Below are 12852 nucleotides of genomic sequence, written 5' to 3' on the forward strand. Positions count from 1 at the left end.
TGGGTTAGTGAGGACCTTCAACCTGATCCTCCCATTCAGGTTGGCCTGATGTGAAGTAGTTAGGTGACCAGCAATGCCATATGGATCTTGCCTGAAGCATACAGGTAATTTTACTCCCACAGGATCCGCTCAGCCTGACTGTAGAAGGCTGGACTCCCAGCCCCAAGAGTCCCTGTCACAGGGTGGCTAGCATTTCCAGTCCTAGCCCCATAGTGACACAGGAGAGCTGAGCTCTGGGGGAAGTCCCTTAGCCTCCCCTATTTGAGAAACCCGGGGTCAGTCATCAACTCTCTTTCACTGTAGTTGATCTTGTAGGGCTTGACTCAACAGTGATTTCTCAGGGAGCCAAAGCAGGTCATACCCGTGCTGAATCTGCAATTTCTTCACTTGAGCTGCATGGAATTTTCTCGCAGGAGGAACCAGATCGCTTTTATGTCATACTGTCGCACCCACCAAGGAAGCTTAAGCCACTCCCTCTGCTCCTCCAGATAAAAGATCCAGGCTCTCTCAGAGCCCAACACTGCTCCTGGAAGCTGCTGGAACTGTGGTTCAGTCTCCTGGACTTCTGATTAAGACCCTTCTTTGCCAGGTGTGCTGATAGCTGGAAAGTTCTTTCTCTCTGGGGCCTTCTGTGCTTTGGGGCACAACTAAGGGATAGGACCACACCAGACCAGCACCAGGCCTTGTCCTGCATGGGGCTCACTGTTTCTCACCAGGGATTTGCTGGGATCCTGGGAGATCCTTCCCCTAGTTAGAAACCGAAGCCAGTAAAGGAAAGGGTTCTTTTGGTAGGAGGAGACACTGGCATCAGGACCCATGGGGGTATTTGTGGTCAGATCCATGCCTGGCCTTGGAGTTGCTAGGGAGATGTTCTCATTGACCGGATCTCCAGGTGCAGGAAAATTCTGTCTGATTTCCCTTCCCTGAGGCTACCTTGAAGTTTTGTCCTGGGAGGTAGCTCAGATCTTCTGACTAGAGCTTCATGTCAAGCCAGGCATCTAGCTCCCTGTCTAGAATGAGGGCCCAAGAAACCAGCATCCTAGAAAAGTCTGGACACATCTCCTGAGGTTAATCTCTCCTGTATCTGTCCCCACAGGTGCTGAGACAGCTGCACTATGTCAGGTGCTGGACAACAAATCCATGGAGGTGACGTTGGATGGGGATCTGGAGGTCTGGACCACGTGCTCATAGCCGATCCTCTGGACACCCCACTATACTCTGCCCTTCCCTGTGTCTGGCCATCACGCTGGGTGTTGTCCACCTGGCTGCTATGCTGGGAGCTTCTGGAGGGTGGGCACTGTTGCTCACTCACAGCTCTAGCTGTAGTCTCCAGCACTGGGCCAAGCACAGAGCAGCATGAAATTGAGTGGCTGGGCCTTGACACACATGCGTTTGAGACTGCTTATTACCTTGGCCTTGACAGTGTGCCATTTTAAGCCCTTGCCCTCCTTACTTGAACCCACAGCTTTTCTGGAAACAAAGGCTGGATTGATGGGTTGCATGAGCACCGCTGTAAACCCTGACCTTCCTTTCTGAAGGACTTGAACCTGAGGATCTTTCTCCCAGCATCTAGGAAGGCAGCCTTGATCATCATAGCTTTTTTTTTTATTTACCCAAACAGCGATGAGTGAGCCTTACGTTGGGAAGCTCTCCGATTTGGATCAGCAAGTGTGGATCCTCCAGGGCCAGACCCTGGTGACAGTTCCACGGAGTAGCAACGCGGCAGCAGGTGAGTAGACATCCTGTGGCTGCCCTGCTCCTCACCTGGGTGTGGCCTTTTGTGGAAGCCTATGTGGTAGTGTTCTGTTGCACAGTAGGATGACTACAGTTAATAATAGTGTATTGTGTACTCCAGAATAGCTAGAGGAGAGATGTCAGATGGCTCTTACCACAAAGCAATGACAAATGTGTGAGCTGATGGGTATGCTAATTACCCTGAGCTGGTCATTATATAATGTATATATTTATTGATTCATCACAAGGTACCCCACAAATATGCACAATTATGTGTCAAAAAATGCATGGCTTTATACCAGGGCCAGCCTGGACTGGGGAGAATTTCACCCTTGCCTGGAAGGGAAGACTGGGAGAGGTTTGCCTTAGGCTAAAGACGTGAGAGATGGTAGAGGAGCTTCCAGCAGCGGCTCTGTCCTACAGAAGAGGAGTGGTTTGTCCCAAATGACCTCAAGTGCCCTAGAAGGACTATGAAGGGGACACCACAGGAAGGAAGATCTCAGCATCACATTAGGCAAAACGTGCTGATGGACAGAGTTCACAAGGAGGCAAGGATCTGCTGGGGGAAGGAGCTTCCTGTCAATCACAGGTGTAAAAATCTCAAGGGCGGGGCCCTCCATCTGTTTGACTCCACATTGATTCCATTTACTAGGGCAGCGATTGGCACATAGTATGAATGGGTGGATCAATGAATGGGTGGCTATTTAGTAGGTCCAGAGTAGTAAGAGTCACATTCTTCAGGTCTTCCAGCCCCTGTCTGGAAGATACTGCCCTGCTGGATTAAAGAGTCTTTCCTGACTTCAAAAGGAAACTGACACCACGTTCCCCCTTTTATCTTCACAGTCACCATCACTGTTATGCCGTGCAAGTATCCGGAGGCTCTTGAGCAAGGCAAAGGGGTTCCCATTTATCTGGGAATCCAGAATCCAAAAATGTGTCTGTTCTGTGAGGACACTGGAGGACAACCCACATTGCAGCTGAAAGTGAGTGACTAAGAAAAATGACATGAAAATAAAATTTTTCTGTGAGATGAAGTTTATTTGGTAGATCTAATTTCAGAATTAAAAGGGAAATATTTTCACTTTCCTAGGCCTACTTATTCCCAGTAGACTTTAATTTATCCTTTGCTTGCTAACTTTAGATTTGCCTCCCCAGTTTAGATTTTCCTGGCATTTTTTCTTCAAGCATGTTCTCTCCCTAATTCTACTTGTACGTCTCCTTTTGGAACTTATATTCATTGGCTACTGGAACTCCTAGATCTCACTCTAATGTCTCATCTAGGTTTCCATATTTTCTATGCTTTCACTGCTTTCATTTTGGGGGTACATTCTAGGAGAATTTATTGATTCAATTTCTCAATTCATGGTAGCATTTTCAGTTTTTTGCCATATGCTAAATCATCCTTCTATAGTAGTTTATGAAATTCCAATCTTTATTATTTTATTTCCTAACTCTCTGTTTGATTTTATGCATATGTGAATACTTAAAAAGCTTGTGGAAAGTGGAATTAGGTGTTAAGTTTATTTTGATACAAAACTCTTTTTGAGATTAATGCATAATTTCTTCATAATTCACATTCTCATGAACTTTTTGAAGATCCCTCATATGCCTGGTTTTCAATTTTTCCCCCAAATAAACCTACCTTTCAATTCCATTTTCCATAGACTTTTTGAAGTACCCTCTAATATAATCTGTTCTTGTTCCATGAACTTCAGTTTAATTTACTTGATTAAATTCAGTTCAATACAGTTCAGCAAATGTGTGTACTTAATGGCCTTCAGCACCATATAGGAGCTTGAGAAGAATCTGTGTACAGAAGCAAAGAGCACTGCCCCTGTGGGTCTGGGATCCTAGTGGGAGCAGGGAAATAAAATAGAGTAAATATGATAGTAGGCACATTTGTGATATATTAAAGTGTTGTGTGTCCTGGGAAAGAACAATTCGAGCAGGATAAAGTCAGTGCCAGAGACAGTGGAGGAGAGCTGCAGGGATGAGTAGCGCAGTGGGTGTCACTGTGTAGGTGAAGTTTCAGCAGAGAGCAGAAGGAGGCAGGGAAGTTAGTCATGCAGGTGTCCAATGAGGCAAGTTCCAGAACCAGGGAAGACAGGAGTGCAGGAGTGAATAGAAGAAGGAGGTGTTCAGAAACTTCAAGGCAGGCCACGGGTCCCTGGCTGCACTTTGTAAGGACTTAGCTTGCAATCTTAAGGAAATGAGAAGCTCTGAGAATTTTGAATAGAAGATTGATGCTCTCAGTCCTATTTCTTTTTTTTTTTTTAAGATTTATTTTATTTATTTGAAAGACAGAGTTACAGAGAGAGGTAGAGACAGAGAGAGAGGTCTTCCATCTGCTGGTTCACTCCCTAGACGGCTGCAACAGCCAGAGCTGTGCCGATCTGAAGCCAGAAGCCAGGAGCCTCTTCTAGGTCTCCCACATGGGTGCAGGGGCCCAAGGATCTGGGCCATTTTCCACTTTTTTCCCAGGCCATAGCCGAGAGTTGGATCCGAAGAGAAGCAGCCGGGACTAGAACCGGCGCCCAAATGGGATGCTGGCACTTCAGGCCAGGGCTTTAACCTGCTGCGCCACAGCACCAGCCCCCAGTCCTATTTCTTAAAAGGTCTCTCTGGCTCCAGGATGATATCTGGCTCCCAAACAAATGGTCCTATGTCCTAGGAGTAGAGTTTGTCCTAGGAGAAAGTTAGAAGATCGTCTCAATCATCCAGGCCAGAGGTGTGATGCCCTGGATCAGGGGCTGGCTGTGTGTGTGAATGCAGGGGATGGTGAGAAGTGAGAGGCGACTCAATTCAGGAAATGTTCTGGAAGTAGAGTCAGGAGGCCTTGCTGCTAAGTTAGAGGTTGGGAGATCAAAGAGAGAGGTATCAAGAGTGACTCCTGTATTTGTGACCGCCCTAAGAGTCAGAAATAAAGCCGATTCAGGATAGGATGAAGCTGAATTGCACACCATTTCCACGTCTCTCCCAGGATCTTGCACGTATATAATTACTTAGATATACTCAATATTTAGAAATACTAAATATACAATACATAATGTACAAATATACATACATGCAAGCTGTACTTCTGTATATAAAATATAAGCCATTTTATGATTGCTCTATTGGCTTTGTTCCTTTGATCATTAGACCCTCTTGTGTTGTTTTCATGTTGCTGACCTTTCTCCTGTGTTGGGCAGTGGGTCAGGGATTCATACCTTCAACCTGGCCATCTTTTGCCATAGAAGTTGTCCTTGCGGCATCGTGGCTGTCACTGTTGTGGCTACATGTTCATTGACATGTCCCTTACGTCCTGCTTATACGGCTCTGGATGGGAAAGGAGGAGCCGGGAAGATGAGATTTTGTGTCTCTTCATCCTTCTCTGCTCCCTTGAAATGAGTTTCCTAGGCCACCCCGGGCAGCTTCTGTTTCTCCTCATGGGAACCGCCCCTCTCTTTCCAGGAGCAGGAGATCCTGGACCTGTATAACCACACTGAGCCCGTGAAGCCCTTCCTGTTCTATCACATGCAGACGGGCAGGACCTCCACCTTCGAGTCCGTGGCCTTCCCCGGCTGGTTCATCGCCTCCTTCAAGAAGGGCCAGCCTATCTTCCTGACTTCAAACCAGGGGAAATTGTACAACACTGCCTTCAATTTAGATCTAAAGGCTTGAATTCAGCCTGGATGTAGCAGCGTGGTTGGAGATCTTTGTCTTAAATGGTCTAGTCCCCAGCATGTTTTTATTTGTGTTATCTCAGTGACGTTTCACACCGCTGCTGAGAGGGTTACTGTAATCATCTCGCTGTGTGGATGAAGAAGTAATGACTTCATGGTGACGAAGACCAGAACGTGGTCTCAGAGACAGGAGGCATGGGCTAGTTAAGGCTCTCCTCTCAAACTGAAGCAGCCCGGCTCCCAAGGCAAACTCCACCACGGCATGTGAAACCATGTCAGGCCCCTGTGAGCAGCAGCGCCCTCAGTGTCAGATGGTTGGCCTGGTCCACACTTGACTTTCACACCTATCATTTACTTTTGCATTTGGGTAGCATGAGCTCCAAGCTAACATTCATTGAAAAATTTGGTTGCTTTGGATTGTTATCAACCGAGCGCTAGAGTGGGTTGGATGCACCTGGAGAGAGGTTTTTGGAATCCAAGGAGAAATGAATAATATTAGAACTATTAGAAATAGGTTGAAGGGCAGGGGTTATTCCTTGAACCTAGACTTGAAGACACTGCCTGGTTACTCTGAGTAGCTGCACACAGGGCCTGAGGATGCTGTCCACAGAGTGCTGAGAGCAAAGTTGCAAATTAATTATGTGTTTCAACAAAACGTTACCTTTTGTTTCTTAGATTTAAAAAAGCATAAAGTTTTAAGGAAATATTCCTACCAAAGTAATACTTGTCTAATACTTCTTACTCCTCTGCCCCAGGCCTGTTTTCCATGAGGCAACATCTCTTTTTCTTCTATTTTCCTCCAGGTGTCTAGTTTTGTGCTTTTACTGGAGTTTTCAAAGAGTTCATGGAAAAGGCATACTGTGAAAAAAAATAAGTATACAAGGATTGTGGTTCAGTGGGTTAAGTCACCATTGGCATGCTTGCATCCAATATCTGAGCATGGTTTTAAGTCCAGGCTACTCCATGCTTCTAACCCAGCTCCCTGCTAATGCCCTGGGAGGCAGCAGGGGATGACTCCAGTACTTGGGTCCGTGTAATGCATGTAGGAGATCCCGATGGGGTTCCTGGCCCTTGTCTTCTGCCTGGCCTAGTCCTGGCTGTTGTGGCCTTTTGGGGAATGGGCCAGCAGATAGATCGCTCTATGTTCATCTCACCCTCTCTGTGTGCCACTGTGCGTTTCAAGCAAAATTTTATGAAAAATTTTATTTCAAAGGCAGAGCAACAGAGAGAGAAGGAGAGACAGAGAGAGAAAAATCCTCCATCCACTGGTTCACTTCCCACAAGGCTGTAACAGTTGGGGATCGGCCAGGACAAAGCCAGGAGCCGGCAGCTTAATCTGGGTCTCCCACATGGGTGACAGAGACCCACATACTTGGGCTATCTTTGGCTGCTTTCCCAGGACATTAGCAAGGAGCTGGACTGGGTGTGGAGCAGCTAGGACACGAACTGCTGTCCATGTGAGATGCTGGCGTCACAGGAGGCTTCTTTACCTGCTGTACTACAATGCCAATCCCTAAGTAAATCTTTTTTTAAAAAATATTTATTTATTGTATTTGAAAGTCACAGTTACACAGAGAGAGGAGAGGCAGAGAGAGACGGAGAGAGAAAGAGAGAGAGAGAGAGAGAGAGAGAGAGAGAGAGAGAGAGAGAGAGGTCTTTCATCTGCTGGTTCACTCCTCAGATGGCCGCAATGGCTGGAGCTGCACTGATCTGAAGACAGGAGCCAGGAGCCAGGGGCCTCCTCCAGGTCTCCCAAGTGGGCGCAGGGCCCAAGGACTTGGGCCATCCTCCAATGCTTTCCCAGGCCACAGAGAGCTGGATGGGAAGTGGAGCAGCTGCGACTTGAACCGGTACCCATATGGGATGCCAATACTGCAGGCAGCGGCTTTACCCGCTACCCCACAGCACTGAGCTCCCCCCCCCCCCCCCAAATAAATCTTTAAAAGAGGAAAACAGTATGCATAGGTTTCAAAATTTGTTACATAGTAAAATATCTTCATCTTGCATTTTCCATGAATCTTTCATAGTCCTCTCATACCTCCCTTTCTTGAGTTACCAATTTCAGGCATGATCTCTTCTGCTAGATGGATGTTATTTGCATCATTGCTGAACAAAAACCACAAGTTATTTGTTTTGTTTTCTATAAGTTAATAAGTAGTAAATCAAGAGAAGATGTATATATGTATAGACAGTGAGATGCTTTTTAGGTGAGCCTGTTAGACAAGGGTCTAGAAAGACAGTGAAAACATACACAGTTGTCCTTCTGCCTGTTTTTCAGGATTTGGATAATTATATTTAATGACACCATTTCCTTCATATGTCGAGGAAACAGAGGAATATGGCATGAACCTGAGATAGTGATATTCTTGAATATCGGTCTTTCAATTTCTGTCTCCTGGAGTTGGGGTGTTGTGAAACACCATGCAAGAAATCAGTAAGTATTGCCAGGAGCAAGAGGACAGAGAAGAGGCTGAGCCGCCATCGGTGGGGCTGACCTTATCTAGCGGGGAGTCAGCAGATGCCCCGCCCAGGGCGGAGCGTCTCCAGTCACCCCAATGTCATTGTGCAATGACTCTGGTACTGAAACCTGCTGCACACTGTGTTTCTCCAACTTGAAGCAGCATCAGAATCACCTCGGTGAGCACTTAAAACAGGTTCCTCACGCCTAGTGAATTGAAACCCTCCACTAGAAATAGTGCAACTTACTGGATTTAGGTTTAGGGCAGAGCCCAAGAACCAACGCCAAGGTCCTCAGGGAATGCTGATGATTAACCGCAGTTGGGAAATACTCTTCTGGATCACTCCAGTCGGGTCTGGAGTACACAAAGGCTCAGATTAATCATGCTTCAGATGATCTGTGTGTTTTAGAATTAAAGTGATAAATAAAAAATGGATACTTCTGATTTATTTTATTGACATGAAAGGTTCTCTTGAGTGCTTGAAAAGTGAATTGAGGGGCAGCTGTTTGACCTGGTGCTAAAAGTCCCACGTTCTACATCAGAGTATCTGGATTTGAGTCCCGGCTCTGGCTCCTGACTCTATCTTCCAGCTCATGTGGAGCCTGGAAGGTAGCAGGTGATGGCTCAAGTAACTGGGCTCCTCCCACCCAAATGTGAGACCAAGATCGCGTTCCTGGATCTCAGTTTCATTCCTAGCATTTGGGGAGTGAACAAGTGGGTGGGAGCTCTCTCTGTATCTCTCTCTGTCTCTTTCTCTGTTTCACTGCCTCTTAATGAAACAAATTAAAAAATTATATAAAATATAGCAAGTTTAGTATTAAAAAATTTGAATTGAACAAAATGAGTTTTATAAATTCTCAAACAGGGGCCAGTGCTGCAGTGTAGCAGGCTAAGCCTCCACCTGCAGTGTTGGCATTCAATATGGGCACCGGTTCAAGTCCCAGCCACTCCTCTTCCAATCCAGCTCTCTGCTTATGTCCTGGGAAAGCAGTGGAAGATGGCCCATGTGCTTGGGCGTCTGCACACACATGGGAGACCTGGAAGAAATGTCTGTCTCCTGACTTCAGATTGGCCCAGCTCTTGTTGCAGCCATTTGCAGAGTGAACCAGCAGACGAAGAGCTTTCCGTCTCTCCCTCTCTCTGTCTATAATTCTGCCTTCCAAATAAATACATAAAATCTTTTTAAAAATTGTGGTGTATTTGAGACTACTCAGCATGATAAATAAAGTACTGATAGACATTCAAGAAGATGGTGTCAAAATGTTACTGGGGGCCGGTGCTGTGGTGTAGCAAGTAAAGCTGCTGCCTTCAATACCAGCATCCCATTTGGGTACCTGTTGGAGACTTGGCTGCTCCACTTCCAATACAGCTTCCTGCTAATGTGCCTGGGGAAGCAGAGGAGAATGGCCCAAGTGCTTGGGCTCCTGCACCAGTGTGGGAGAAAATCCTGAATGCTGTTTTCGGCCCGGCTTCAGATTGGTCCAGCTCCAGCCATTGTGGCCATCTGGGGCATGAACCAGCGGGTGGAAGATGGATCTCTCTCTGTTTTTCCCTCTCTCTGTCTCTCTACATTTTAAATAAATAAATAAATAAATCTTTAAAAAAAAAAAAAAACCCTGCAAGATAGTGATAAATGGAGGACCCCAGCATAGTCAGGCAGAGGGAAGCTATTGGAGGCTCCGGGGGAGAGGAGGAAGAACGTCAAGTTCGCAGCATGCCTGACATATCTGGATGAGTTGGGAGAAGATTCTGACAGTGAGGGGTTTGGAAGATGAGGAACTCCATAGAAAAATAAGCCAGAAACCAAACCAAAACAAAACAAAACCAATCATAGTTCTTAATTCCAGAGAAAACATTAGGTTATCTAAGGGAGGAAATATAATTGTGGTTGATTATATGGCCCAACTGTCAGGAGAGTTTGCACTGTGATAATAAACTTTGTAGCATTATCCAAAATTATGATAGAAATATTTTGGAAGTATGAGTGGATGGATGATAAATGGAGAGAAGAAGGAGAAGAAGAAATATATATAATATACATGGGCAGAGCTAGATGTATGAAAGAGATCAAACTTTGTTTTTCATAAAAGGATGACCGTATATAATGGTTAAAAAAAAACAAGAAGTATCAATATACTTATAGTATTTACAGATAGGGAAGTAAATACCAAAAACAGTTGAGAGTGATTCTGAGTAATAGGAAATAGCAACATTTTTTAAAAATAACAAACCTGTATTAATCATTGACTTTTTAAAAAATATTAATTTTTATTTATTTGAAAGCAGAGTTACAGAAAGAGAAAGGGAGAGAGAGCAAGATATTCCATCTGCTGTTTCACTCCCATGTGATCACAATGGCCAGGCCTTGGCCAGGCCAAAGCCAGGAGCCAGGTGCTTCTCCCAGATCTCCCATGTGGGTGCAGGGGCCGAAGCACTTGTAGCATCCTCCACTGCTTTCCCAGGTGCATTAGCAGGGAGCTGGATTGGAAGTGGTTCAGACAGAACTTGAGGCAGCATCCATATGGGATTCCAGTGTTGCAGGCAGTGGCTTAACTTGCTACCTACAGCACCACCCTTTAATCATTGACATTTTTTAAAAGATTTATTTATTTATTTATTTATTTCAAAGGCAGAGGCAGAAAGAGAGAGAGAGATTCCATCTGCTGATTCACTCCCCAAGTGGTCACAATGGCTGGAGCTAGGCTGTTCTGAAGCTGGGAGCCAGGAGCTTCTTTAGGGTCTCCCACGTGGGTGCAAGGGCCCAAGGACCTGGGCCATTTTACACTGCTTTCCCAGGCCACAGCAGAGAGCAGGATTGGAAGAGGAGCAGTTGGGACTCAAACTGGCACCCACGTGGGTTGCCGGCACTGCAGGAGGCAGCTTGTACCCGCTATACCATAGCATTAGCCCCAATCACTGACTTTTTAGAGTATATGCAAGTACAGTTTTTTTATTTTATTTAAGTTATACAAGTTTCATATATTTTATATATACAAATTTAGGAACATAGTGGGATTCCACCCCCTCCCCAACTCCAACCTCTCCTCCCTCTCCATCTCAGATTCCTACTCTTAACCTTTCCATGATTTATTTTCAGTATACTTAATGATCATTTAGTTAACCCTACTTTAAGTAATGGAGCTCAACAAATAGTATGAAGAAAAAGAAAACAAAACTAAATCAAACACTGTTCCTTTATGGAAGAGACAAGGGCTATAAAGAATCACCGAATCTCAAGATGTCTGTTTCAGGCCAGTACATTACATTTCAGGTATTCTATTGGCTACATTGGATCAGGGGAAACATATGATATCTGTCTTTTTGGGATTGACTCATTTCACTAAGTGTAATGGATCCAGTTGCAACCATCTTGTTGCAAGACAGGATTTCATTTTTTTCAGCTGAGTAGTACTCCATAGTGTACATAGACACCACAGTTTCTTTAATTGACATCTGGGTTGGTTCCATATCTTTGCTATTGTGACTTGTGCTGCAATGAACATGGGGGTACAGATAACTCTTTCATATACTGTTTTCTTTTTGTTTGGATAAATTCTCAAGAGTGGGATGGCTGGGTCATATGGTGGGTCTATATTCAGATTTCTGAAGAATCTCCATACTGTCTTCCACAATGGTTGTACCAGTTTACATTCCTACCAGCAGTGAATCGGGGTACCTTTTTCCCCACATCCTCGCCAGCATTTGTCATTTGGCAAAGACTTCTTTGAAAAGACCTCCAAAGTGCAGGCAATCGAAGCCAAAATTGACAGATGGGATTATATCAAGCTGAGAAGCTTCTGCATGGCAAAGGAAGCACTCAGCAAAGTGAAGAGATAACCAAAAGAATGGGAGAAATTATTTGCAAACTAAGCAAATGGTAAAGGGTTAGCATACAAAATATATAAAGAGCTCAAGAAATTCAACAACAACAAAACAAATGATCCAGTGAAGAAATGGGGAAGAGACTTAAACAGGCATTTTTCAAGAGAGGAAATTCAAATGGCCTACAGACACTTGCATAAATACTCAGGATCTACTAACTTAAGGGAAACGCAAATCAAAACCACAACAAGGTTTTACCTCACTCCAGGTAGAATGGCTTGCATATAAATCATCAAATGGCAAGTACAATTTTTATAACTATCTAAAAAAATTGTTGATCTGCATTGGCTGGGCTGTGTGTGGAGGAGGCAATATAACATTTAGCTGAGTACATGAGATATCAGGAGGTAGCACTCCTTGGACCACTCTGAAATCTCCCTCTGCTATGTGGGTTGGAATCCAAATGCAGTTTCTGAGCTAAGGGGGCTAGGCACGAGCCACCTGCCACAGCACTAAGGTCAGCTCTCTGCAGGTGCTGCAGTACAGAGCCCCCATGTACCATACCTCCTTGTAAGCCAGCTTAGAGAAAGTGATCATTGTGGTTTTAGCATGACCCCTTCCCAGGGGCTGGAGAGGCTTTTGCTGTTGGGAATGATGGAAGCCAAGAGGATTGATGAAAAAATTTATTATTCTACCACATGGAAAACTCAAAGCCAATTCAGGGTCTTTGGATGAGTTGATGTTATCAAGTACACCAGTGTCTAACCCCAAGCATTTACATTTAGAAGAATTTTTATTTGTCAATTGTGTTATTTCTGTTTGAAGAAAATTGTGATTGCCGGTTCTGCCATTGCGCCTGAGCCCACGGCTGGGGCAGCCTCCCTCCTTTTCTGCGCTGGAAGGATGCGCACCATCCAGCCTGCAGGACCACCCCGAGGCTGCCGCCCATGTCTGTGGGAGGGGGAGTGTATGCTCTCCGTCAAGGGGTCCATGTCTTTGGAATTTTTTTTTTTTATTTATTTGAAAGAGTTACACAGAGAGAGGAGGAGAGACAGACAGAAGTCTTTCATCTGCTGGTTCACTCCCCAATTGGCCGGCAATGGCTGGAGCTGCGCCAATCCAAAGGAGCCAGGAGCCTCCTCTGGGTCTCCCATGCAGCTGCAAGGGCCCAA

The 12852-nt window shown here is 45.2% G+C and overlaps 1 protein-coding gene across 2 annotated transcripts; it reads left to right on the top strand.

The window, feature by feature from the left end:
• Window positions 1-485: 485 nt before the first annotated feature.
• On the top strand, window positions 486-7325 carry IL36G (interleukin 36 gamma). Of its 2 annotated transcripts, none has more exons than XM_008254129.3 (5): window positions 486-589; window positions 1097-1170; window positions 1622-1729; window positions 2578-2717; window positions 5188-7325. In XM_008254129.3, the coding sequence occupies exons 2-5, from the start codon at window positions 1116-1118 to the stop codon at window positions 5395-5397; spliced, it is 513 nt and encodes a 170-aa protein (XP_008252351.1). In that variant the 5' UTR covers window positions 486-589; window positions 1097-1115; the 3' UTR covers window positions 5398-7325. The 2 variants fall into 2 exon arrangements, with proteins under 2 accessions (XP_008252351.1, XP_002709614.2); XM_002709568.4 differs by having other exon boundaries at window positions 487-589; window positions 1097-1146.
• The last annotated feature ends 5527 nt before the right edge of the window (window positions 7326-12852 follow it).

The sequence above is a fragment of the Oryctolagus cuniculus genome, chromosome 2 (assembly GCF_964237555.1).
Source record: "Oryctolagus cuniculus chromosome 2, mOryCun1.1, whole genome shotgun sequence".
NCBI classification, from domain to species: Eukaryota; Metazoa; Chordata; class Mammalia; order Lagomorpha; family Leporidae; genus Oryctolagus; species Oryctolagus cuniculus.